Source organism: Stegodyphus dumicola, chromosome 1 (assembly GCF_044657685.1).
Source record: "Stegodyphus dumicola isolate Sdum_Otavi_A_Nest chromosome 1, ASM4465768v1".
Taxonomy (NCBI): domain Eukaryota; kingdom Metazoa; phylum Arthropoda; class Arachnida; order Araneae; family Eresidae; genus Stegodyphus; species Stegodyphus dumicola.
In genome coordinates this window covers 236,079,505-236,107,478 of record NC_140768.1, presented here as the reverse complement: position 1 = coordinate 236,107,478, position 27,974 = coordinate 236,079,505, and the positions used below count along the sequence as shown (strand labels likewise).

At 33.0% G+C, this 27,974-nt stretch overlaps 2 protein-coding genes across 3 annotated transcripts in view; both read left to right on the top strand.

The window, feature by feature from the left end:
* Positions 1 to 6,828, top strand: part of LOC118192763 (uncharacterized) — a 475,278-nt gene extending 468,450 nt beyond the window's left edge. For both annotated transcript variants that reach the window (XM_085826561.1, XM_035363775.2), the window contains one exon: positions 1,618 to 6,828. In XM_085826561.1, coding sequence (XP_085682687.1) covers positions 1,618 to 4,824 — 3,207 coding nt within the window. In that variant the 3' untranslated portion in view covers positions 4,825 to 6,828. The remainder of the gene's footprint in view (positions 1 to 1,617) is intronic.
* A 5,667-nt stretch (positions 6,829 to 12,495) lies between these two features.
* LOC146999514 (DNA oxidative demethylase ALKBH2-like) lies at positions 12,496 to 12,894 on the top strand. Its single transcript, XM_085809814.1, has one exon. The coding sequence runs from the start codon at positions 12,496 to 12,498 to the stop codon at positions 12,892 to 12,894; it is 399 nt and encodes a 132-aa protein (XP_085665940.1).
* Positions 12,895 to 27,974: the final 15,080 nt, after the last annotated feature.

Here is a 27,974-nt window from a genome sequence, read left to right as displayed (position 1 = left end):
ATATAAAGCTACTATAGATTCTTCAACAATCTGAATTTAATAAATCAGGGGAATTAATTACATTACTATAATCTCATACTAATTATAATACTGCATTACATTAATGTAATTAGGTAAATTTATCTTTGGTAGAGTCTTTTCTAAATTGCTTAACAAGCTGCTGAATTTCACGCAGAAATTTTGAAAAATTTGATTTATGGCATTGTAAGTGAGATTGTTAGATGTATATTTAGTGTTAAAAGCTATTTTATATCTACGCACATGCAATAAATATAAACCTGTTTGTGAAAAAAATACAATAAACTGAACAAAACAGATGGCAAGAAGGTCATTAAATATGTTTAAAAATCTACATAAAGTGGCAGAAATTGAATGTACTTTTTTTGTTTCCTTTGCTAACTTTTCTATTTTTTTTTTTTTTTTTTTTTTTTTTTGTTTATAAAGAATTGTATCCATTCCTCATTCAATTTTTTTCAACTCGATTATGCAAATGTGAAAAATACATAATACTTATTGGCGCAACCTTAAAAAGTCAACTCTTGTCACTATTTTACCAGATCACAGCTTCCAGTGAGGTTAGATGAGGTTATTTGAATACCGTAAAGCACGCGAGGGCTGTCTGCTTTGGTGGTGGGCTTTGGCTGCCTGTTTTGGTAATGGAAACTAAAAAAATAATAAGAAGAATAATAAGAACTCCTCTTATTCACGTTATGCGTGCGGAAAACTAACCATACCGAGAAGCCCCGTTCGCCTAAGATCGAACCTTAGTCGAACTACTAGTATTCAGCAGTCTTCACCACTCGGCCACTGGTGGAGCAACTCTTCCAATAATACTGTCAGGTTGAAAAGCTTGAGTCTTAAAGGATTCAAGAACTCTCTTTTTATAATTGACTTATTTAGGTTACAAAGCTTTATTATTTATCTATTTTTATTACCTAAAACACGTAAATCATGTCTTCCTTTATTCTATAGGTTTGAAAAATGCCGTAAAGACAAAAAAGGGTAAAGAGAATTTTCTGCGCTATCTTTCAGGTTTAGTCAATGCGTTGGTTCGAACCGCGCATGCGTGTTTGTACACATATTAGCGACAGCAATGAGAAATTATTTAAATCACATCTAATACCTTACCAATGTACTACCTGTACTTTTCCAATAAGCTACTTCTGCGTCTACTGTCAAATAATACTTTTCTAATATGTTAATTTGAAAGTATTGCGTTTTCAAATCTTTCGGAAAAAACTCATCCAACTTTGACACTAACAATAATGCCTAACTGTAGAAGATAAATATGAAAGTGCAGTTAAAAACATAGATTGAAAGCGCAGTGAACACACGTTTATACAAGTATTAGCACATGACTACATGCACAATATTTTCTCAAAGGAGTGAAAAATGATACTGTATTCTTAACTATCTTAACTAGTAAACAAAATACAGTTCTGCTTCTCTGTATGATTTTGTTTAACCATTGAAGTATTAATTCTAACGTAATCCTCAAAATCTTTTATCTTTTTCAATTTCTGTTTATAAAGTGATATTTAGCATGAATTACATAATAATTAATGAAATATATATTTTCATAATTCCGTGAAGTTTTAAAAAGTACATCTTTTACAGAATCATGAAGAAGGAACTCCTAAAGAAACTTCTAGTACTGCTAGATTTGCTTGTGGATTTTGCACCAAGAATGAATTTCCAACTATGGATTCATTACAACAACATATGCAGGAGTCTCATGTTCCAATGAGCAACAGTCTGGAGTCTTCAACTACTCATGCTTCTTCGACAAGTCCAATGAGCAATCCCAGAGCAACTCCTGACACACCCTCACGTTCGCAGAATGCTTCATCGACAAATCCTTATGGCTGCGAGTACTGTACTATGAGATTCAGCAGTCTACACGGCCTTCAGAAGCACACATTGTCTGTGCATAGTTTTAGTGAAGTTGTAGAAAGCGGCTCAGAAAATGTTTATTGTTCTCAGTGTAACAAAGCCTTCTCTAGTACAGCTATTTTAGCTGATCATGTAAGGACAATGCACGAGAGAGAAGCAAATGTTCCTAAAGATTATGCTGAGAAAAAGTCCCAGTCCAGAAGCAAAAATTCCAGTCCCAGACATTTGCCACTGCCTGAGATTCCAATTTTCAATGGCACAACTCCTCATTTTCCTAGCCCAGGAACGTTTCTCTGTAGCCAATGTAATGCAGCTTTGCCTGATTTCGAATCCTTCCGCACTCACTTAAAAACCCATCTTGACGCTGTAGTAAAAAAGTTTAGTTGTTCCGAATGTGATGGACAGTTTCCTACGGAAGAACTCTTAGATGCTCATGTTGCTAACCATTATTTGGCCACAGCTACAGAATATGGCTGTCAAAGTTGTCTAAAGATGTTTGTGAAACCGGATCATTTACAAAAACATCTCATGGACATACATGCTCATCAACTATTTCAATGTGCATTGTGCAAAGAGATATTCGATTCCAAAGTGAATATTCAGGTTCACTTCGCAGTGAAACACAGCAACGAATGCCACTTGTATAAGTGCACTTCATGCAATTCTATGTTTAGAACTGAGATAGAGTTTCATTTACATGTCAAAGTAGCCCACTTGGCGAAATTGCAGCCATTTCGATGCTTTCTATGTGATTTATGCTTTCCAACAGAACTACAATTGCAACTTCATCTTCAGAGTCATAAAAAACCATTTTCTTGTGTGTTTTGTCGCGAAGAATTTCATGTAGAATATCTTCTTGATCGTCATATTCAAGAAAAACATTCTACTGAAAACTTAGTATCAGCTCCTGGCAATGATGTGGACAGTGTTCAGAATCTGAGTCTCAAACCGTGTCCAAAAATTGACAGCGATATTAATTTTTCTATGAACAATAAAAAACAATTGCGTTGTGATATATGTGATGCAAGTTTTGCCATTGAATCATCGCTTAGTGTGCATAGGCGACAAGTTCATAACATACGAACTTCTGGTTCCCAAAAACCTGGTCAAACTACTCTTAGTTTATTCTGTGCATATTGCAATGAATCGTGTAAGTCTAGAACTGAATTAGAAAATCACATGAAAGCTCATACGGTGAGTCCAAGCAAACACAAGTGCAACATTTGCGATGAGATTTGTCCTTCTGCTGGGACATTAGCAGAACATAAATTGGCTCATTGCAAAGTGGTAACAGATAGTACATGTGTTACATGTCATACCGCATTAAAAGTGGAAGAACATTTTCATGTCCATCTCCATCAGCATAATCCTCAAGGACTACCAGCGCCCTGTGTTATCTGCAGGCAGACTCTTATGTCTGATGTTGAAGTCCAAGTACACGCAAAATTTCATTTGAAAAATACAGAACCATTGCATTCCTGTTGTGTTTGCGGACGTCAAAGTTCCTTACAGCAACTTATTATAACAGGTACCCAAGAAAATCATTCTTACATGTGTAAAGATTGCTTTCATGCAAAAGGTGACGATTTACGATGTAGTGAATGTCATGTAAAATTTGAAAATATATTAGAACTGGAAAAACACAGAGCTTCTCATAGGAAAACTTACCAGTGTATTAAATGTCAGATGTCTTTCGAAACGGAGGCCGAAATACAAGTTCATGTGACGTCGCATGTCCTCCAAGAAGGTACGAATCATGCTTGTCATCTTTGTCCTAAGATTTTTGATTCCCCTGCAAAACTGCAATGCCATTTAATTGAACACACGTTCGAAGGATGTTCCAGTTACTGTTGTTATATGTGTAGTTCCGTGTTCACATCTTCTCATTTAATTCAACAACATATGCTGGAGCACGGCTTAGATGCTAGACCCTATGACTGCAGGCTTTGTCATCAGAAATTTTTCTTCAGGGCTGAATTAGATAACCATACCTTTTTCCACAGAGACTTACCTAAAGAAATAGGAAGTTTTCAATGCTTAGATTGCAACAAATCTTTCACAACTTTGACGAATCTTCAAAACCATAGTAAGATTCATGATCAGAAATCCAATACTGGTAATTTAAAGTGCTCTTTGTGCCCTGAAGTATTCGATACGTCCGTTGATATGCAACAACACCATTTTCGATCCCATGGTGACAGTGAGTTGAGTGATGGGAAGAAGTGTTTTCCTTGTTCTGAATGCGATAAAGTTTTCCCATGCATGAGTAATCTTCAAGGTCACTTGAGAATACACACACAGGGGGCGAAGTTTACTTGCCCAGAGTGCAATAAAGAGTTTGCATTGTCCAGGAATCTTACTATTCACATGCGATCACACAGTGGAGTGAAACCTTACGAATGTCCTTTATGTAAAAAACGATTTGCTCGTAAAGAGAATCGAAAAGCCCATTTAAAATCACACACCGGTCAGAAACCATTCATGTGTCCCCACTGTGGTAAGACTTTCTCTAGAAAATGCCATGTTAAGGAGCACATGAGGATTCATATCACATCCACCACTCATCCTTGCGAAATGTGTTCCGAAACGTTTCCCTCCATCGCGCAGCTTAAGCGCCACTTGGTCGATGCTCATGATAAGCATTTCGACTATGCCTGTACTGTTTGCAACGAAGTCTTCGAGAGCTCTGAAAGCCTGGACCAGCACATGCTCAAAGAACACGATGTCCGAACCAGTGGATATAATTCTTCCCCAGTGGATGAACTGTCAGAATCCTCTTTAGGTCAAAGTTCTAGTTCTGGAGATTTAAAGGATCTGGACAGCAGCGAATGTAGCAGTGTGGTAGAAGAAAGTGATACAAGGGATTCGCCTTTATCGGTCATCGAAGAGAGCTTAGAAACTCACACTTCGAATGCACAAGTAGTGACTTAATATTTTACTCAAATGTTGGGTTGTTTATTATTTGAAATATTTATCAGTATGAATTGTTCTTCCTATCTTTATTCTCAAAGTATAAATGACCAAAGATAAATTATGTACCACAGATTTAAATAATAATATATAAAATCACAAATGTGGACATGTTTGAAAGTTTATATTATTTCCTCTTGATATGAGATGTTAAATTCAAACAGTTCCTTATAAATTGATAATAAGGTATATTTGCATGCGTATAATATCCATGATTCCTTGAAGAAGAGAGGCTCTATTCTTTGTTATGCTTTTTGTAGCTAGACACATTTATGTTGGAAACTTTCCATATTTTTATGTCTTTACGTCAGACTACGTAACGTCATTTTAAGTTATGTTATTATCAAGCCACTTTTTATCCAATGATCTCGCTAGCGTTACCATTGCACGAGACATAAGTTGTTAATTAATTTTCTTCACGGTCTGGCAACTAGCCAGTTTCCAGAAAATTAACATTCAATGTAGAACAAGACCTTTAATTTATCTTTCAAATTATTAATAATTTAAAATGCAATTAAAATATGATATGCCCTACTAGTAATTTTTACAGAGCTTTATTTTAATAAATGAAAGATACTTTTAATGTCATAAGTATTGGCATAGAATCATTTGGTTCTATTTTGCTTTTATTTATTTAAATGGAAAGATTACCTAATAAACCTATAAATAATTAAAAGTTTCTCTAGAAAAACACAAATCCTTCAGTATGACTGCTGCCAGTGAAATTCATAATCTCCCACGGATGGCTTATTTTTAAGTTTGTTTCTGTCAAGAAATATCCAATCATTTAAGAAAAAATAGGGTAACATTAAACTAGTAGCTTTCTTCATGATATTTACTAATGCTGAAAGTCAACATAAGCCTAGGCTGTGTCTAAGCTCATGAACGATTCATTAAATACAGCGCGTATTACAATAAATTGATCTAAGCACCCCAAAAGAGTGGTAATTGTAAAACTACTGCTGCACTAAACCGCTTTCAAATTTTATTGATAAAACTGGTGAAGTTATTTCTCTCTTTTTTTAATTAAATCTTTTCTAGAGTCTAGTATTGAATCGAAATATAACGCAAACGTAGGTTAATACTAATTAATTAACAACAACTGTTGAGAGCATTACGATTAAAATATATTAATATCTTCCAACATGTATACTTTTTAACTTAAATATATATTCTTTAAGTTTTATATAATTCAACACTAATCAGGATTGGATATATCCTTATTTACAGAAATGATACGTAAGTGGCTCGCTGTCCTTAAAATACAGAAGAAACTGCGATATAATCTGTACATTGACCATATACTTAGGAATAAATAATATAATATCTTCTTCCCTGCGCTATTCTTGTTTAAATTTAAAGGAAAGATTTTTAATTAAATTTAACGCATATTTGTAAGAACAAGCTGTCTCAAAACATTCATAAATAGTAAAGGAATGATTTCATGCTCAAATACATTTGAAGAAAGTGATTCATAAAATGTCACAAAGTCTTTCAAAAAATATCTCGTGCAAAGGATTTATTGCTTACTCTTTTATGCATTATGTTAATGTATGGGTTTCTTCTGTATCTGCATGAATTTCGCTACAAACACTGGTGCTACACGTCTTCAAGTGTCCTTCTCTATCTTACTATGGTGAAACTTTATAACCATAAAGCTTGTAAAAAGCGTTTTCCTATAGGGACTATGTAATCTGATGTATATAGTATCAAGTAAAAATGGTTATTAATTTATATTCATACTTGTACATACATTTTTATAATCGGGGCTTCCTACATTTTTATAATGTAGTTGATAGATTATTGTATGCAGATTCTTTTTGTATTTATTTTTAATTTTTGTTTTAATGAAGAAAAAGATTAGAATTGTATTGTAACATGTGATCATGTATGTCCTGAATTGCGCATCGAAAGATGCTCCTGTTAAAGTCTTAATTTCATTTGAATAAAAAGAGTGCCTATTAACAGTGTCTCCTTATTTATTTATTGAAATTTTAGTAATCATTTTAAGCAATCATAGTATGTATTATTACTCTGTAAAGCTCGTTTCTGTGTTTCTCATTCACACATCTTACACTTTTATACATAATTTCATTGCTATTCCGTTTCATTCATATTCATGCTAATAGTAACTTCGGTTATAAGTCTATTTTCTCCCTGACTTTATAAGTCTGTGGTCTGACTTAATATAAAATGAAAATTCAACCTCACAGCTAATTAAGCTTAATGACTTTTATAAATGAAAATTCAACCTAACAGCTAATTAAGCTTAATGACTTTTATTAATTACCTAACTGACAGCACAAAAAATTAGTCAAATTAAAAACCAGATAAAATTTATGAAGTCTCTCCTGCTGGTGACTAAAATTGAAACAAAAACTGAAATAACGATTTGTCTATCCCAACCTTTGCAAAACAAAGGAGACACCGCTTGGCCTGTAGCAGAATTCCAAACATTTAAAAAACAAGATTCTAATTCAAAGCTAAACACTTGGTTGGTCTACTTGCAACTAAAATTTCACATTACTTACGAACAGCATAGCTACTATCTAATTTCTTACCCTTCTAGCAAGTCCGGGATATAGCAGGAACTAATATTCAACGAGGCAGAGGAGGATGCTCCAATGGACCATAGCTGTGGTTACAATCCAATTTTTAGCAATGGATTTAACCTTGAACTTTGCTTAACTTTTTAGTCTGAATGAAAATTATGACATAAGTCAAAAAGGGTAGGATATAATTCAACTAAAAAAATCTAGCTGCTAGTAAAATTTGAGGATAATCGCCACAAATTATTGATCGATGATTCATTACCCTGTTGAGAGAGCTTCTGAAGCTGTCATTTCTTTTTTCTGATAATATCTGAAAGTTGTACCTGAGAACAGAAGAAAGATAAAGTGACATATCAAAGAGTGTGTTGATTATTTCAAGAATTTTTCTAAAATAATGAACGGATATTAACCACTGCATGCTTTTTGCCTTGGGAAATTTTTCTTTTGTTGTTGATATTTTTCCATGGATGCTATAGGAATTATCTTTCACTGAGGTATCCAAGGTGTATTAATTCTTCTTCTACACGGCAATATTGGTTTATTACTGTTTGCGAGTTAAGAAGCCCATCGTTTTGAGCCTACCTTCCACTATGAAATCCAGTGCCGTTAATTTCGCTGTAATACTCGACCATTGTTAATCAATAATACTTTTATCAGTGAATAACTAATGGTTTGCCGCTGATTCTATTCCCAGTTTTTGGGAAGGGCTGATTGGATTTTTTTTCATGCGTAGCGTGAACATCAGCTAATCATTCACAAAGATATCGCAGCCGACGGTAGGTGTCAGTTTTCCTTCAAAACTATATTATCCAACGCAATCTGTGTTTTAATCTGTGCTTTAAATTTGTGTGATTATTAAATCAAAAAAACGTTGAACCCAAGAACTACATTGTTAATGTAAAATGTATTCCTTATGACACAATATTTTCCGCAATATTGTATAATACTATACATCCCAGATACTGAGATATGGCCAAAGAGTTAAAACGATGGAGTACTAGCGATTTTGATTCTGGTCGCAGACGAGACTGATTTTGCATGTTACCGTGAAGGTATCAGTTTTATAGTCAGTGGATGAATGCCGTATCTATTTCTTGGTGAGTTGTCTCTTGAGAATGGAAAATTTGATTACCTCAAAGTACTAAAAGAATGAGGCAAGAAAGATAATAAAGAGATTAGTATTTACATTATTGTGATAAAAATTCCGATGTAGGCAGCCTTCAGCAGCCGGTAATCGAACCAAAATGAGCTTCTACTAGAAGCCGAATACATAGCAATCGGATCTCGACTAAAGGAAAATGAATGCTAGAAACTCTGTACTATTGGTAACAAATGGCACTCACAGAATCCATCAGCTTAGTTATATATAATATCGAAATAAGAGGTCTATAAATTTCGAGTATATTGAATTATTAACAGTTAAAAAGAAAATAATTTGACTGAAATATCATGAAGTAAGTACTTCGTGAATATTTCAAAAATAAAAGATTTATCATTTGATATCCATTTTAAGAACTGGAACGCCCCGTGGTAAACAGGCACATGTGTAAGAATTGGAGGCTTCCTTCAGCCCACCTGTACACGAGCGTCCCCATAGCTCAAAAGAAGAGGCCCCCGTATCTCCACATACAAACCAACACACACACACACACACCCCAAAAAACATAGAGTACCACAGACATCTAAACCCCATAAAAATACAGAATTCAATTTTAACAGAAGATTCCTGCAAGCGCCTTATTTTCATTGATAAACTTCATTAGATCATTAGAGCAATAGTATATGATTTAAAAACTTTAAAATTAATGGCACTTGCATTAAAATCAGTAATGTTAAAAATCTGTCTAATAGGAGCTGTTAAACTACAATAAACCACAAAATACCTAGCATCACCATCAACCTAACAACTATTACATAGTTTATATTCCTGCAAATTAAATCGCTTAAAATAGAACGGAAACCTACCATGTCCAATTAAAACCTGATTAACATCAATATTTTTTATATATGTCATTTTATTCGTGATTTTATTTAGTTCCATAAATCCTTTGTTTTTAGGTGAAGAGAACCATTGTATTTTCCATTTGTTAAAGTAAAATTCTTTCATTCTTCGAATAGCAATTCTCTTCGAACCTGTTACTTCAAAATCCATTGCACTGACATTTGAGACCGCCTGCTTAGCCAGGCATTCGGCCCTCTCATTACCAATAAAGCCTATATGGGCTTTAACCCAAATTTGTAGCTTAATATTTAAATATGAACTCAAAGTTTCTAAATGACTCTTAATTTTGGCAATTAATGGATTGAAATTGCCTGGGCGGGAGAGAACATGTAAAAGGGACAGGCAATTAGCATAAATATTTACAGACGTGAGTATAAACAAGGTATTTTTAATCCATAATAAGGTTTGTTGAACGCTTCACTTTCTGCTTGGAAAACTGAATTATATATATTCAACTTAAACATTCTACAATCCACCTCAGTTCCATAATAAAAAAGCAACAAAGGCAGCTCCTACGCTCCCTCCGACCCCAGAACCATCTGTATAAATATCAAATACATCAACAGTTGGATTACTTTTATCAAAAACAAAACCAAATTTATTTGAAGGATGTATTGAAGGAATATTAAATTTTTCAAAAACATTCTTTGTAACTAAATAATCTTCATACAATTTCAATTCCATTCGTCCAGCTCTAAATAAAAATTTGTAATTTTTCTTTGTTTTGCCAATCACTCAGTATTAGAGCAGTTTCATCAAATAATTTTTCCATTTTTTTCAAGGGAATCGTGTTTTATAAGAATCATAATATCAACGGCATATGCAATTAATTCCACATTTTGAGACAACTTCTGCTTCAGCAAGTTATCTAAAATAATGTTCCAGAGCAGGGGAGCACTTCAGGAGGCCTGAGGATATCCCTTATAAATATTCATTATTAATTCTTTACTCTTATTCTTAAAACAATTAAAAACAATTTTTCTATTACTAAAATAACTTTTAAATATATAAAACAAATTTCTAGGTATTTTTAAGTCAATTAAACCATGCAACAAGGAAGACCAATAACAGAGTCAAATGCAGCCGAAATGTCTAGAGAAATCAAAGCTACGTATTGTTCACCCCTAAAACGTCTGACATATCCAACAACCCGGTAAAGTGCATCTTTCGTACCTCTTCCAAAGGTAAATCCATATTCAAACTCACTTAGTGGACATTTATTAACCATACAAGTAGAGGACAAAGGACAGTTCTGGCTCGGGAGCTTTAGGGAGCTCCCGAGAAGGAAGGCTCAGCCGTGGAAGGGAGGCTTATCTGAAAATGGAGACAGGAAGCCTTATCAGGAAGTGGATGCGAGTAGAGTTGTTGCTACGTCACAGAAAAAGGACGTGTGCTTAGATTATTTTCTTTTTTAATTTGATGATTTAGGCATTTAGTAGTTATATGATAATTTGTAAACTTGCTTATTTATATTGAGTTCTTAAAAACGTATATCAAGTAGGTGTTTTAAGTGACTGATACAGTTATTTTCTAGAAACAGATATAAAATAAAATGTTTCCTTCACAGTCTTTGGAAAATAATTATTTTCTTACTTGTATTTATTCTATGACTGAATATCTGCAAAATTGCTACATGTCATCACAATTTAATAAGAGATTATATTTTACTGATTTATCGGAGGTGATTTCCCTTCGTTAATAAATTTTTAGCCTTTGTGTTTTTCTTCGTATTCCAACTGTTTTACTACGTATATGATGATTATCTCCTAGTTACCCTGAACGAGGATTATTTTCGAATTTAATGATTGAATGATCCTATACACTCAGAATTTTACCTTATTTCTTAAATCTTCTGTTCATAATATCACATATACTTTCCGTAATCTTCATTACATTACTCATTTTTATTCTTAAATTCATTTTACCCAGAGTTTTTTCAGACTTGTTAGGCAATACTTTTAACTTATTCGTTATATTTTATGAGTGTAATTACTAAAACACGCATTTTCGTGTATTATATTATTCAATGTTAGATGTAATTTTTAACTTTTTTCGTTCTTTTCAACGTTAGCGATCTTCAACATATTCTGTATTTTAACTTATTTCATACATTTTCTAATCATATAGATGACTTGTATTTAATTTTAGATGTAACATTTCTAGCTTGTTTTATACATTTTAACCTTCACACTATTTAATATACTTAAATTTTTAACCAGTTTATATTTTCACACTGTATACATGACTTTTACTTGATTTCTCTCATACATTTTAACCTCCATGATTTCCAATATAGTCCTAATTTTAACATAATTCCTGCATTTTCATATCATATACCTGACGTTTATTTAATTTTATGTGTAAATTTTAACTTATTTTATATTTTTTAACGTTTTTAGTTTCCAAAATACTCTGAGTTTTAACTAATTTGCTATATTTTCACACTACGTACATGACTTTTACTTCATTTCTCTCATACATTTTAACCTTCATAATTTCCAATATAGTCCTAATTTTAACCTAATTGCTATATTTTCACATGATATACCTGACTTTTATTTAATTTTAGGTGTACATTTTAACTTCATTTCTATATTTTAACGTTTTTAGTTTCCAATATACTCTGAATTTTAACTAATTTGCTATATTTTTACATGACTTTCATTTAATTTATAGCTACTTTCATACGTTTTAAACTTCGTAATTTCAAATATACTTTACATTTTAGTTTAATTCCTATATTTTCTAAGATGTGTACACATCGCATTTTAAGAAACCTCGCTTCCCTAATCGATGGTTTATCAACTTATGGTGATACGGGCTACCCTATCTGTTTATCCTTAGATGATTCATCATGACAAGGTTCGATATATCGACATCGTTCTGGAAAACATGATGTTAACGGAATAAATAAGGCGATTACCGATTAAAAGAATGTATCAAATGATCCTTATTTATCAGTAAATGATTATATAAATAAGTTTAGAAATATTCGATCTCAGTAGATTTCTCATTTCACTGCAAATCTTGACGAATTGTACTTAAAAGCAGTCATTCTTAACTCTTACAATTCTCACGATGACCGAAATATTTGATGATCAGTTAATACTATCCTATTTCAAAGATTTTCATAGTAAAGAAAAGGCGAATTCTATTTTTGAAGAGCTTTGTACGTATCCTTTCCAACCTGTGAAACTGAATATTTACGGCCACCAATATATTCCAGCTCGACTTTGTTGCGCTTTCGGGGATGAAGATGGACTCACCTACAGTTTTTCGGGCACATCGATCGTCGCCCAGGCCTGGACTCCTATGCTGCACCAAATTAAAAGTGAAGTGGAAGACCGCACCCACGAAAAATATAAGTACGTTCTGCTTAACAAATACCCTGACGGAGATGCCAAGATATCCGTGCACAGAGACGATGAAAGCTCCCTGGATCCTTCCTACTGCATTCCCACGCTGATTTACGGTTGACGCGAGTGATGCATTTTACAAGAGAGAATTATATGACTCACATTCTGAGTCTGGAGCACGGTTCGCTTCTAGTGATGAAACCCCCCACTAATGTAGTCTGGAAACACGGTATTCCATCCCAGCCCGAAGTGAAGACTATTCGAATAAGTTTGACGCTTAGAAAAATTATATCTCCACAAGTGAAGCGTTCTTCTGATGAAATGGACTTTGGTAATTATGACAACACAATTCCTATACCGTGCATGAATGAAATAACTTTTCCGCGTAAGAAACCATGTTTAGAAGATGAGGTGCTCGAGGTACCCCAGGACGACTGGCTGAGTCGTCATTACCAGTCATCACGAAATCATGATGAAGTGAGCAATTATTGGTCATTAGAACGGATGTCTCGTCTTTCCATCGTTGTAAGTAGAAATAATAATGTTCGAATTCTTATACAAAACTTTGCAGAAACGAATAATTTCAACTGTGGATCTTCTCTTGAGGGTGTGAGTATGACTCCTGAGACGTGGTATGATTTCATGAAAAAATTACCAAAATTTAATTTCAAGTATTCGGAAGCATCCTTCATAGCCAATAATCAGTTGGCGGTATTTTCTGCAAACGCGCAATGTGTTCTTCAAGAAATTTTTAAAAGTCCCTACGGTGGTTTCCGCCTCGTAGCAGATTGTTTTGAATTAGAGTCATATCAAACCGATAAACTTTTAGATTTATACAGTGAAATAACACAAACTATCCAAACTACCCTATTTCAACATGTGTTACCGCATGAGATAAGAAAACGGCAATCTAAATGCCAGCAGTTGGAACATTTAACTAGCGAGCAATGCATGCAAAAAGTTAACAATATTATTTACGAGGAGTACTTAACTAGTCTCAACGAGGTGTTTATCTGTGAGGGTTGTGCGGTCAATCATCCAAGTCAACGTCGCCACTCCTGTATAATGGAGACAACTCGGGAAAAAGCTATGAATAATACTGACAAAGCTATATTGTCAATGAACTTTAAAAGACTTGCTCAAAAACTTTATAAGGACACTTGCTGTTGTATATATGATAATGAAGACTTTTTAAAGAATATTTCATTGTCATCTTTACGTGATCAAATAGCAAATTTGTAAGAAAAAAAAATTAGTAAGTATGTATTTTAATAAAAAAATGTTTTATTTATATTGAAATGTATCTTTACTTTGCTGTCAACTGTTTCTTATTATATTTTAAATGAATATTTCTTTACCTTAATCTTACCTCTTAAGTCTTGATAAGTTATAAGAATACTCTTTTTTTACCGTATACTGCTTATAGGAAATGGTATGTTACTCAGGTTTTATATTAATGCATTGAAAGATTTTACATTTCATTTAAGTGTTGGTAAAGTTTTACTGTTATTAATGAATGGGATTTTCGTAGTGTGTACGTGGATATTTAATTGCATTTATCTTAATAATGCTTGGGAATAATTTGATAATATGTTGCATAAATATATTTTCTTTTTAAAATCTTAATTGAAAGTTAATTAAAATTAGTTAATTAGTATTAAAATGTTAATTGTACTACAGAATGATTCATGACTTTTCTGTGTATACTGACGAGGGTAGATAAAGTGAACTTCAGGTTTTTCCCACTAGTAAACCTGAAGCCGATAAAAATCTGTTAAGACTCATGTTTAGGTAAATAAGTTGCTTTCTATAGCACATTTTCTAAAATTTGTTGGAATTCTGGGTAAATAACTAAAATTCGGTAAAGGTTATATCCTCATTTGGGTAAAACCTTAAATATTCTATAGTGAAATATGCTTCTATCGTATTTAGTTCTTAAGAAAATAGTTCTAAGATAAGTATTCGGTACTGCGGGAAATACTGCAGGTGAAGATGAATGATTTGAATAGTGTTTGGAGGTTTTATTTCAGAAAGAGGTAATATTTAGCAAATTACAGTTCTCGAAAATGCATAGAAAGTTCCTGTAATGCAAACATATATGTACAATTACAAGAAAACGTAACACTTATTTGGGTGTCATTTTTTATTGAAAAGGGGATATTCCTCATTAAATGTGTATTAGTAAGACATGTTTAACTGCTATGATACGTATTGTACGAAGAAAGTTCTGTATTTGTGATGAAGAAGGTTAAAATATTCGAAATTATAGTGGAGATTTGGGTAAAATGTCTCTTTCTCTCTGTGGTTCCTTCTGTAAATATGGGTATATTGGTAATGATATATGTTGTGTAAAGTACCTCACAAGATTTCGTTCATAAGAAAATAAATTGGTAAATAAATTAATGCAAACTGACATTTTCGAAAAGAACATTTTAGTCTAAGAAATTAAAAAATAGTCTAGATATGAAATTGTCTAGTGAATTAAGTTGGAACTGAACTAAGTTAAGAAAATGTGTTAACATTACGCGTTAGAAATTAATGCATATCAATAAAACAAACTTTCAAGAGATGAAATGGTAACCAATGGGTAAAATCGATGGTCCTTCATTTCTTATTCAATACTGTAAATGTATTAGGACTTTCTTTTGGATATGTAACCTAAATAATCGTCAATTTCACATGAAAATCATTCATGAAGGCAGAAATATCCATACTTAGTGTAGGAAAAGGTAATAAAATGAAAATTTGCATAGTCGAAACATTTAAAGTGATGTAGAATGCATTCAATTAGTACAAATTACTGAATTAAGAGGTACTGAGCGTTCAAAATAATAAGAAAGAATTTTGTACGAGTACATGAAAGAATGAATATGGGTCTAAAATTATGGATGAAAGTTGAGATTTCATTCTAAAAATTCGGAATCTATCAAACTAGCTTAATGATAATCAAGATTCAAAACTGAACATTGGTAACACTGAAGAGCTTAAAAACATATATTCAGATATAAAGGGTATTAAGAATTAAAGGGAAATACCAGAATATGCAGGAAATGTTAACGTTTGAAAATGCGAATGAAGTTAATAATGAAGTAAAGTAGTAGGATAAGTCATGGTAAGAGTACTACAGAATGATAAATTGTAGAATTGGCAAATTAAAATAGTACTATAAAATATGGACTAAGTATAGGCTATTCAACGAATTGGATATGAATAACAGTTAAAGGTTGTAAAATAAAATGCTTAATTGAAATCAATCTCTATGTTTAAGAAATTTAAGCGTGTTAATTTAGCTGAAAAATAGTAAAATCACATGCGCAATTACAATCAAAAATTATAAAACAGAGTTAAACTTATTCTATGTTTAACGTATGTTGGAAACTAGAAAGAAACCCAGTGCCAGAAAAGTATGAAAATTACATCTGAAATTAACTAAAGTTCATACGTATGGTAGGAAAATGTAATAAACAAGTTCAAAATTAGAGTACTTTAAAAATTACGAAGGTATAAAATGTACGAAACATGTTAAAAATAATATCTAAAATTGAATAAAGCTCATATACATGGCAAGAAAATAGAGGAATTAAGCTAAAATTAAGAGCCTGTTTGAAATTAGAAGTGAAAAAACGTATGAAAGTCATGTGAAAATATAAGAAATTAGTTAAAATTCTTAGTATGTTGGAAACTAAAAACAATAAAAAAACAGAAAAGGAGTTAAAATTTACATATAGAATTAAATAAGTTAGGTATATGGTAGAAAAATGTAATAAGCAAGTTTAAAATTAAAGTAAAATGTTTAAAATTAAAGTTTAAAATTCAAAATTTACGAAGGTTTAAAATGTATGAAAAAAATTACATCTAAAATGAAATAAAGCTCATATATATGGTCAGAAAATATAGGAATTAAACTAAAATGTAAAGTATATTTGAAATTACGAAGTTTAAAACGTATGAAAGTAGCTATAAATTAAATGAAAGTCATGTAAAAATATAGCAAATTAGTTAAAATTCAGAGTATATTGGAAACTAAAAACGTTAAAATATAGAAAAGAAGTTGTACACCTAAAATTAAATAAAAGTCAGGTATATCATGTGAAAATATAGCAATTAGGTTAAAATTAGGACTATATTGGAAATTATGAAGGTTAAAATGTATGAGAGAAATGAAGTAAAAGTCATGTACGTAGTGTGAAAATATAGCAAATTAGTTAAAACTCAGAGTATTTTGGAAACTAAAAACGTTAAAAAATATAAAATAAGTTAAAATTTACACATAAAATTAAATAAACGTCAGGTATATGATATGAAAATGCAGGAATTATGTTAAAATTAGGACTATATTGGAAATCATGGAGGTTAAAATGTATGAGAGAAATCAAGTAAAAGTCATGTATACAGTGTGAAAATATAAACTGGTTAAAAATTTAAGTATATTAAATAGTGTGAAGGTTAAAATGTACAAAACAAGCTAGAAATGTTACATCTAAAATTAAATACAAGTCATCTATATGATTAGAAAATGTATGAAATAAGTTAAAATACAGAATATGTTGAAGATCGCTAACGTTGAAAAGAACGAAAAAAGTTAAAAATTACATCTAACATTGAATAATATAATACACGAAAATGCGTGTTTTAGTAATTACACTCATAAAATATAACGAATAAGTTAAAAGTATTGCCTAACAAGTCTGAAAAAACTCTGGGTAAAATGAATTTAAGAATAAAAATGAGTAATGTAATGAAGATTACGGAAAGTATATGTGATATTATGAACAGAAGATTTAAGAAATAAGGTAAAATTCTGAGTGTATAGGATCATTCAATCATTAAATTCGAAAATAATCCTCGTTCAGGGTAACTAGGAGATAATCATCATATACGTAGTAAAACAGTTGGAATACGAAGAAAAACACAAAGGCTAAAAATTTATTAACGAAGGGAAATCACCTCCGATAAATCAGTAAAATATAATCTCTTATTAAATTGTGATGACATGTAGCAATTTTGCAGATATTCAGTCATAGAATAAATACAAGTAAGAAAATAATTATTTTCCAAAGACTGTGAAGGAAACATTTTATTTTATATCTGTTTCTAGAAAATAACTGTATCAGTCACTTAAAACACCTACTTGATATACGTTTTTAAGAACTCAATATAAATAAGCAAGTTTACAAATTATCATATAACTACTAAATGCCTAAATCATCAAATTAAAAAAGAAAATAATCTAAGCACACGTCCTTTTTCTGTGACGTAGCAACAACTCTACTCGCATCCACTTCCTGATAAGGCTCCCTGTCTCCATTTTCAGATAAGCCTCCCTTCCACGGCTGAGCCTTCCTTCTCGGGAGCTCCCTAAAGCTCCCGAGCCAGAACTGTCCTTTTCCTCTACTCATACAGTGTAAAATTCTATTAGTTACCAATTTGTCTAGCAACTTACCCATAATATTAAAAAGTGTAATGGGTCTTAGCTTTCCATTAGGCTTAGGGATGAAAGTAATTCGACCAATTTTTCAACAATCTGGAAGAAGAGTAAATTTAAGATAGGCATTATATAGGCAAACAAAAAAATCTGGTAATAGAAGAATAATCTTTTAAACAAAACAGAATGTATGCGATCCGGACCTGCAGCAGCCATATTCCTATAACCCAATATTCTCTTAACTTCACATGTGAATGGTGAGTCATTCTCAGTACATTTCAAAACATTCTCTTCAAAAATATGTATATCCTCTGGTTTACCCAAATCAAGTACCTCTTTAACATACACAGTATTAATACCTTGTCCATCACCCACACCATCAGGTCTTTTCACCTTCAGCTGTAAATTTCGCTTTCCAATTACCGTCTTATAAAAACCATCGTAATAAACAACGCTTCTTAAAATATAATTCTGTTTATATACTCTCTTGGTCTTCCTAATCAAACGTTTATAAATATCCAATTCTCTTTTGTACTTTATCTTACGTAAAATTATAGTATTATCACCTAATCCAATCACCTGTAAGCTTCTCCTATATGCACAGATACGTCTTTTAAACTTTTCCAATTCGGGCGTCCACCATGAGATTACATTTCGAGTCTTCCTCTGTATGAGCAGATCGCAATCTATTCTCACCTGAAGCAACATTTCAAAATCGTTTACTACACCAATCAATTGTTCACTGTCATTTACAACACTAATTCTCTCACCAAGCCTCATCATATCGACTTTAATTTTCTTACATAGCCTGTTGACTCTCTTACTCTGACTGTTGAATATTTCTCGATACCACGGGCCCTCTTCCATATTGAAGACAAGAATCTGTCATTTCGAAGATTATATAATGATGATCGCTCAGTGAATCATACAGGCACATGTGTATCGATTTTTTAGTTTTTTGTATGATAAGGCAGCGTCGTGTACACCTTTTTAAAATTCTCAAAATAGCAATCTAAAATCCTTAACTGATGACACTAACTAACTAAATCATTAAAAGATTCAAGTTTTGTAATCACGTTAAATGCTTTCAAGCAAACATCTCCACTTGAGAAAAATGCTAAATTTCAGCACATCTGATGTAATCATTAATCATTGTTCATGTGACAGTTAAAATGCGTCATGCGATGAGCTTAAAGACATTAATTACATTCCAGCTAAGCAAAAAGGCTATACAGCTATTTCTCAGCAATTTCATTTGCATTATCTTCTCTAACTAGGAACGGCTTAATACTGGGATATGTTTAAAAAAAAATGTCTTCCAGTTCGAATTTGTGTACATCGGACATTTCCCAGGAATAATTAATTTATCTTAAAAATAATTTTTTTTTAAATCATGACAAGGAAAATTTCCTATAATTTGATCATTTATCAATTTGACTGACATAATGCCCAGCAGACATAAGTTTGTGTAAGTATGATAAGTTATATTGTAGAGACATTAGGTATTTTTTTGAAAGCAGGAGTCGTGAACAATGAGCAACGCCTTCGCCGGAAATCGAACCACAGACCTCTGAAATATGCGCCCAGCGTGCTGACCACTACACTATGAAGGCAGGAGGAATACCTTATATACTCCCGCTTTTACAGGGCGACTGTGGTTTAGGGGACCCAATCGCCAAATCGTGGATGTGGAGAATCATCATCCACCACACTTTTAGTTCGGGCGCCACTGTACAGGCATTAGGTATTTTTTGAAAGCAGGAGTTGTGAAAAATAAGAAACGCCTTTGCCGGGATTTGAACCACGGGCCTCTGGAATACGCGCCCATCGTGCTGACCACTACACTACGAAGGCATATTAAGAAGGCGCAAGGAATACCTTATAATATGACTTTGGCCAATTTCCTTCAATATTTAAATAAACGGAGAACATTTTATTAATTCTTATTTCATTCCTAAACTCCGCCATTACCAAAATAATAAAAACATTAAAAAAATTTTCTAGGAAAGTTGCTGATGAAACCTTTCAATGAAGACAAAGTTTTATCCATACTTTTCATTGCAAATAGTAAATGAATATCATAAACAATTATGGATGATACTGAAAGACTAGTTAGAACTAGTATTTTAGTTTATAATGAATTCTAGACAATCGCCTTCTCGAAATTCGAAACGTTATTTAAGATTAGTTATAAAAATAATAACTTTTAATTATTTTAAAGGCGTGAGGATTGAGCTTCTAATACTATGTTCATAACGGATTCTTAAAACACACTCAGTTCCAAAGTATCTCAGTTCCAAAAAGACAATTCTCTGCAAAAGGTTTATTCAAAATAATCTTATTCAAAATAACCTGAGCACTAAATAGCAAGACACTTTGATAACTTTTAAGAAGGATTCTAATATTTATTATTTTTAATTTAAATTTCGAAATTTTGTGGAAAAAGAACGTCGTTTAAAAATTTATTAAATAATAATTGAAGTTTTGGATTATTGTACATTTATTTTAAGTGCAAGTACACTCAACTCCCAGTTAACCAGGTTTTATCTGAAAAGAGGTTAAGTTTGTTTATGGTGGAACGAAGGAAATTTACCATCACAAGCCATCAGAATAAAGCGAAAATTCCCACGGGAAATGCAGAAAAGAGAAGAAAATGCGTGAGATAACGACAGTAGTATCAGATGATGTCACAATATTCAGGAATTATTTTTATCCTCAACAGTGCGTAATTTAATTGCTCATAATCTGGAATATATAGATATTGTTAAATCATCCATTATGAATAACTTGCTAAATCGTAAAAATAAATCAAATATGGAACCATTAAATTCTGTTTCTCACTGAATTCATTCGAAATACGCGAATAGTATTTAAAAACATTGTTCTTCCTGTTTCTACTAGTGTAATTCTTGTTTTGAATGCTGATATAACTTCTGTAACAAAATAAGCTTATTCTGCAAATTAAACTGCTTAAAAATGCAAGTCAACTGGAAATATTTTGTCTGTTAATTATAATTTGAGTTTTTTATTTTCCCCGTAGTTTTCCTTTTTCTTCTTCCTTAAAATGAAATCCTCGAGAGAAAGAGCAGTAAATGCATGTTTGAGAAAGCTTACTTTATTGCTTTTCTCGATACGAGTTAGTATGCATTCCATTTCTTTTCCACTTAGATATCACATTCTACAAGAAAGATATTTACAACCAATCCTTTCTCATGTAAAATTTCGGTTCTGTACATATCATTCTTCCACTGAGCCCTCCAACCGTAAAACAATATATTCTAAAATCACTGATTTTAATATAAAGTCTCTTCATTATAAAAGTTTGCACTACTATAACCCTAATTCACTTCATGTCATACTTTCACGCAATGGCGTAGCTTAGCTCGTATACTGCGCATGTGCCATAGTGAGTTATTGCTGGCACAAGTCTAAAGAATTTAAGAGTAACTAAACAGTAGTAATTAAAAGTTTTTTTAACCACAAACTGTGGTATGACCTAAAATTATTTCTGTGACGCATACATTTAAGTGTGCGCTCGCATGCGAACAAGTACAACAACTGGCATAAATAAATTAAAGATTCTGGCTATCAAATCAACTTGATTTCTGGAAATATTCTAATTTAAACTTCTAAGTATCTCTAGAAAGCCTTTTCATATCACACTGTGATAGCAACGATCGTATTAGTATGCCAGAGCTCCAAGCTGAAGGGATAAATTTATTTTAAATCTGACAATATTGTTAAAAAGATAACGATTACATAGATGGAACACTTCAGGCTTCAACATTTCTCACATATAATCGAATTTTTTAATAACTGCCTTTTTTGACAATAGTTTAATCCTCTACAGCCCCCCCTTTTTTTTTTTCAATATTCGGTAAAAACGAGAATCGCCGCGTTCGGAAAAGTGGAGCCTCTTCTCATAAGAAGGAAAAAAATTATCATTTCTACTTTGTCATCTATGCGTTCGAAAAGTAACTATACAATTGACAGTTACTGCAGATTCTTCCAATAGTTTCTAGCAGATAACTGTGATTATATTTTGGACTACGTTTTCTATATCGATGAGGCATGGTTCCATTCATTAGGGTACATGCACGCACAGAACTTAGGTTTATATGTTGCTCTATCAACAATTTATATGAAATTCGTTTATATAATCAGAAGCCTGAGGTGTAGATTGTAGCTCTCAAAAGAAAGGTGTGTATTTGAGTGTATTTGATTATGGCAAAGCACACTAGGGCTATCTGCCTAAGAGGAGGGATGCCTTCGTGGAGGACTTTCTAAGGGAAACTGGCTCGTATACACGTTACACATGGGGAAAACCACGAAAACACCCATGCAGCCAGCCCGTTCGCGGGATTCGAACCTCGGACCGAACTACCAGTGTTCAGCGACTTTACCGCTCAGCCGCTGGTGGGCTTCTCAAAAGAAAGGAAATGGGCTCAACATTCTTCCCAGAAACAATAAATTTAGATCGTTATTGGGAAATCATTAAGCAGTTCATGGGAGAGCTACCTGACGACGAACTTAGTGATGCTTGGAATAAAGAGCATGGCGCGACCGCGCGTACAGTAAGGCAAACCACGAAGTTACTTCAAGAGATTTTTGAAACAGAACCATTTCTAGGGACTTGAGGCCACATCGTTCTCAATTCAGACTCACCACACTTTTAATTCTGGGGTTATGCGAAAAGTAATGTTTGCTGAGTAAACGCCCATAAGCTCAGGTAACTTCAAACTGCTATTCGTTATTTTATGAACACCCTCTCAGAGTCTTCAAGAGCAAGAAGAAATGAGTTCAGACATATGTGGTAATTTATAGGAATTATTTTCAACAACTACTCTACAGGAAAGTCGATGTTACATGTATGACAAATATATGATCACTTTCCAAGAGTATTGTAACTTGAAACCTGGCAAAATATTTAATCTTTCTAATATTAGAAGAGACCATTTTCTTTTAATTATGCGGCTCGCTTACTTATTTACTTTTTATGTGATGGGAGGAAGAAAATAAGGAAACGCATGTTAACTACCTTCGCCTTCACTCTTATAGAAGTTATTAATTGTAAATAAATTAATCACTTACTAATTTAATATCGATTAATATTTAGATATGTGAAAAACATTTTTAATTATTCATCGCATTTTGGACCAAGATAATACTGCTCAATAATTAAAATTTAAATAATGGACTTGTGTTGTTGTTGCTTATGCTCACTTGTTTGACGTTGTCAGCCCACGAAATTCCTCGTGGCAAGGAGCGCAAGATTAGGTTTGAGGGTCCTTTACCCCTTTCCCTCACACGAGAGGACTTTCAGCTCTCCGCATATTTAGAGCGCCGCCATGCCGCACCGACACTATACATTTACAAACATCCATGCCTTCCCGGAATTCGAAACCAGATCCTTCAGCACGGCAGTCAGCGACGCTAACCACTACACCGCTTCGGCAGCTAATTTTCATTTGTGACTAATTCCTTTCTTCATCAAGCCCTCCTAAAGGAAATTTCAACTCCAGCGACTGAGGTATCGACTACAACGATATGAGTGCTTTCCAGCGATATGAAGTTCAACTCCACCTTATGCGATAACACTAGATTCATATAGGGCCAGTTAAGCATCTATTAAATTATAATAGCGGAAAGGGTAAATACGTCAAAAAATAGTAACTTCACCAACAAAGAAAACCTTTTAATGTCTGTCATTTTTTAGTTTGCTGCAAAACAACTTTCCCTGCACGTACATAATAAAAGCAGGAAAGCTCACCGTATGGGGGGGGATTTAACTGCGTCTGAAATTCGAAAATCTAATGTACAAATTTCATATTCCTAAGCGGCTCAAAAATTTAATACATCATACAATTTTAAAATGCTCAATTAAAAAATGGTAGTAATTCCAGGAAAATGTTCCTTCTATAATTTTAATTGTTGTAGATTATACAGTGCAAAGTTCATAAAACTGACATCCTTTCATCATTTCGAAATAAGAAATTATTTTTTTTATCCATGTGCTAAATATTCAATTAGTGTTGTGTTATATATGTGGCTTCAGAAGCTCTTATAGTGCAAAAAATTCTTTCACATTTTTCATTTGAACTAGATCACACGAATTTTGTTTTTTTCTCAAAATTCGAGTATAATCTCTTTTGAAGATCATAGAATCTCGTATTCTTTGGTAATATAAACTAACGAGTTTTAGAAATGTTATGTAGAGAAATTACCTGATAGCGTTATAAAAATTAGGTGAATGATTTTATGACTTATGGAAATTTAAATTTTATTTTGATTATGAATTATTTATTTTAAGGCTTTAATTTTGGGGAAAAACAGATGCTTCTGGGAATATTATTTAGTTTAAAAGAGTATTATTTATTTTCCTCTATTTGTAAATCTTGAACAAACTTTTATTCATTGTGAAAGAAGCAGGGAAAGGGAGGCAATTTTCGCCAAGTCATGATTTCGCGCGCTTTAGAATGTTCGAGAAAGAATTTTCATTGTTAGTTGACCTTAAGAGAGGAAAAGTACGTGACGGAAAGGTCAAAGGTTGCTACTTGTCTTTCAATGTAAGTCATTCAGGTTTTTGGCGATTGAGGGTCCGGTTGTTGGCTAAGTGAAGAAGGGCGCGCATGCGCGATCACCCTTATTTCCGCATTCTGGAGTTGAAAACGAAGATTTTGCCATAATTAAGGGGGCGATAAGTGAAGCCATAGTGGGAGCCCGTTTTTGTGAAGGAGACGAAGGAAATTCGAGTTGGATTCACTTTTTGGCTGACTCTCTGACTGACTCGCTGATTTTCGGGCTTGCTGGACAAAATGTAATTACGAAGCGGGATGTTTTCCGGCGGGGAGCGGCAAATATGCTCCCCGGCCGCGTTTGGTTATGAGGCGAGACACACTTACTCTTGACTCGCTTAGGCACTCACTGCTTGGATTCGCTGACTTTCGGGCTTGACGGACTTGTTGACGGAGACTGAGAAAAAAAATTGTGTGTGTTGCGAAGGAGAAAGGAAAGGTTTTAGTCGGCATCGAGCGGTGCTTCCGGCGGGGAGCGGCAATTATGCTCCCCGGCCGCGAGTTTTCTCAAAAATGCGAAGAAAAAAAAACTGTTGAGCGAATAACAAAAAAAATTAACAGAGACTTGGGTCTCTATCTGTATCGGCAAAAGTCAGGACGATGTCCTCTGAACTCCGACTTGAAAACAGAAGGAATTATGTCACCTTAGTCAACTGGAAGCCTGCGTTAGCCGTTCTCTAAAATGCCTAGCTTCATTGTCTACGTTTTCCTTGGTGGAGCTGAGAGTCTGGGCAGACAGCCGTGCGGTGTAAGCTGTTCTCTTGCTTCCAGTGGGAATAATTTTCTTCTATGGAAAACAGTAGCAGGCGTAAGATTTGACGGTATAGCTGATGTAATTTATTGTCGTGCCGTTCGAGTCTCTGTCTTGCGGATTTGCCAAGTGACGTAAGGATAGAGCTAAGATATGAGCTCTCCTCCACTTCAAGATGTCCACTCAAGATAAGTATTATTTTTTTTGGTGTGTTGGAACTTTAGGCAAGTTTTTTCAAAAACGTCCTTAGCAGTAAAAACAACGTCGAATCTAAAATTTAACTCTCAGGCCATAAATTGTTTCCCTTTCCTTTCTTTTAAATCACCAGACAAACCTTAAGTTTTTTTATGAATTTAAATGAACAGACTCTCAGATGAGGTTAAGATTTTTCTTATTGTGTTGTAATTGAATAAACTGATATTTAATCTGGAATCTCTTACAGTATGTTTTCTTTATATATTTAATATGAACTTTTCCTTTATATCTTGTATATGTTTTATGTTTTCGATCCTCTCACGGCGCGGTCCCGGGATGCATTTTTTTTCACAACGCAAAAATGCTGTACACGTTTCACTATACGATTACTGCCTTTTACGGCAAGTAGTTTCATATTTAACATTTTTATATGAATTTAAGATATAACATTGGTCAAGATGCCTACACCAGATAAGTGTATATTTTTTTTGTGTTTATACGATCCTCTCACGAAATTTTCTTCATAACATTGGTGCCGTGACCTCTGCTTAGTGAAGGATCGAATCGGTAGCTCATTTTTTGAATTTATTATTTCGTATAACTTAATGTTTTACGAAGGTGTTAAATTTTATGTGCTAGGATTAATTAGAGTTTTTGATTTGTGTTTGCTTATTTGTTAATACTAGAGGATAAATTTTGAGGATTTGTGTGAATTTCAGGAATTTTGGACTTTAACGTTAGGCACACAGAATTGAACTTTAAAATTAGGAAAAATATCTTTTTAATGTAGCAGAATAGGTACTGTACATTTTTACTGTTGGAAATCCTTGAGTGTTTTCTAGATGTGTATTTTTGATTTTTGACGTACTGATTTATGATACAAGATGGAAAATGAATTATTTCACGATAATCCTATGCTATTTGTATATCCTTGTAACAAGTTTCGAGTGCTTGTCTTTAAAAACTGGACTCATTTTTTGAGCACTTCTAAGAGAAAGAGATTAAAGACTCTAATCATTTTACTGAATGAGACAAGCCATAGCTATGCGTAGCTAGAAATTTTTTTTTGTGTGTGTTTTTGCTAATTATTTAACCCAGAATCTTGTGAAATGTGTAATTGTGAGGGGTAACGTTAGAGAAATTTTGATTTTTTTGACTTAATTGAATAATATTTTGTGAAATGTATGTAATGTTGTCATGATTCTCTAGCGTAGTAGATTATTACTTTTTGATTTACAATGTTTTGATATGATTCCAGTATATTGTGTAATGTGTTAGAAAATTTAATTTAGTATTGAGCAATGAATTTTATAAGTTCTGAAGGCATAATAATACAAATGAATGAGTTAAAAACAAAATTGAAGATTGTTTTTCAATTGCAAAATTCTGTTTTAAAATTAACATGGGTTAGATTTGAATTTTTGCCTGAGATCAGCAATAGTGATGTTTGCATATTTTTTTTTGGATTGAATTCTTCAGCTTGAGTGAGGTTCTAATTAGTTTAATGAGTCAGAGTAATTGAGATTAGTTATCTTCTGAGTTTTAAGTTTGTGAAAAGTTGTCATGTGAGAATTGTTTAAACAGTAGAAATTGAGTTAGTCTTGTGAATTGTAGAAAGTGAATTTTAATGAGAATTTTGTGACAACGGGAATTTGTTTTGTAAAAATTTTGAAATAAGTTTGAGAAGATTAGTTACTTATGCTCTGTACTCATGTGTGGGAATTTTCTGTTGATTACAAGTAGTTTGTCTTGAATTTGCTAGTGAATCGTAATAGATTTGATCTGAGTTATTGAATTTTCTTTCTTGGTTGGACTTGTTGCTGAATTTGGGGTTAATTCTTGTTTTGGCTTAAGTTTTGTATTTGAATTGGTAGTATCAAGATAGTTGTATCAGGTTTTTGTTTTGTTTTCTGGTGGTTTCTGCCAAGGTCCGTAAAATGTAAGTTCTCTGATGTTTAGTTTCTGTGGAAGAATTGAGATTTCTGTGGTCATAGGAAAATAGAAGAATTTGAGTTATGGACTTCATTTGTGTGATTTTTAGGGATTTTGAGTTACGAGTTATGAGTATTTTTTTTAGTTTAGCACTTTTGAGAACTTTGCATTTGTTGCTTGCAGTTAGGTCTTGCGTGAAGTTGTAATGTCCTGAAAGCTCGTTTTCTTGTAAATACTTGCACTTCATGGTGGCACTGAACCTCTTACACCGGGACAAACAGGAACTTGTTATCTGAGAAATCTATTGTTGTATCTCTTTCATT

Excerpts from the sequence above, each read along its gene's own strand:
- LOC146999514 (XM_085809814.1), top strand. The coding sequence starts at position 12,496 with ATGACCGAAATATTTGATGATCAGTTAATACTATCCTATTTCAAAGAT.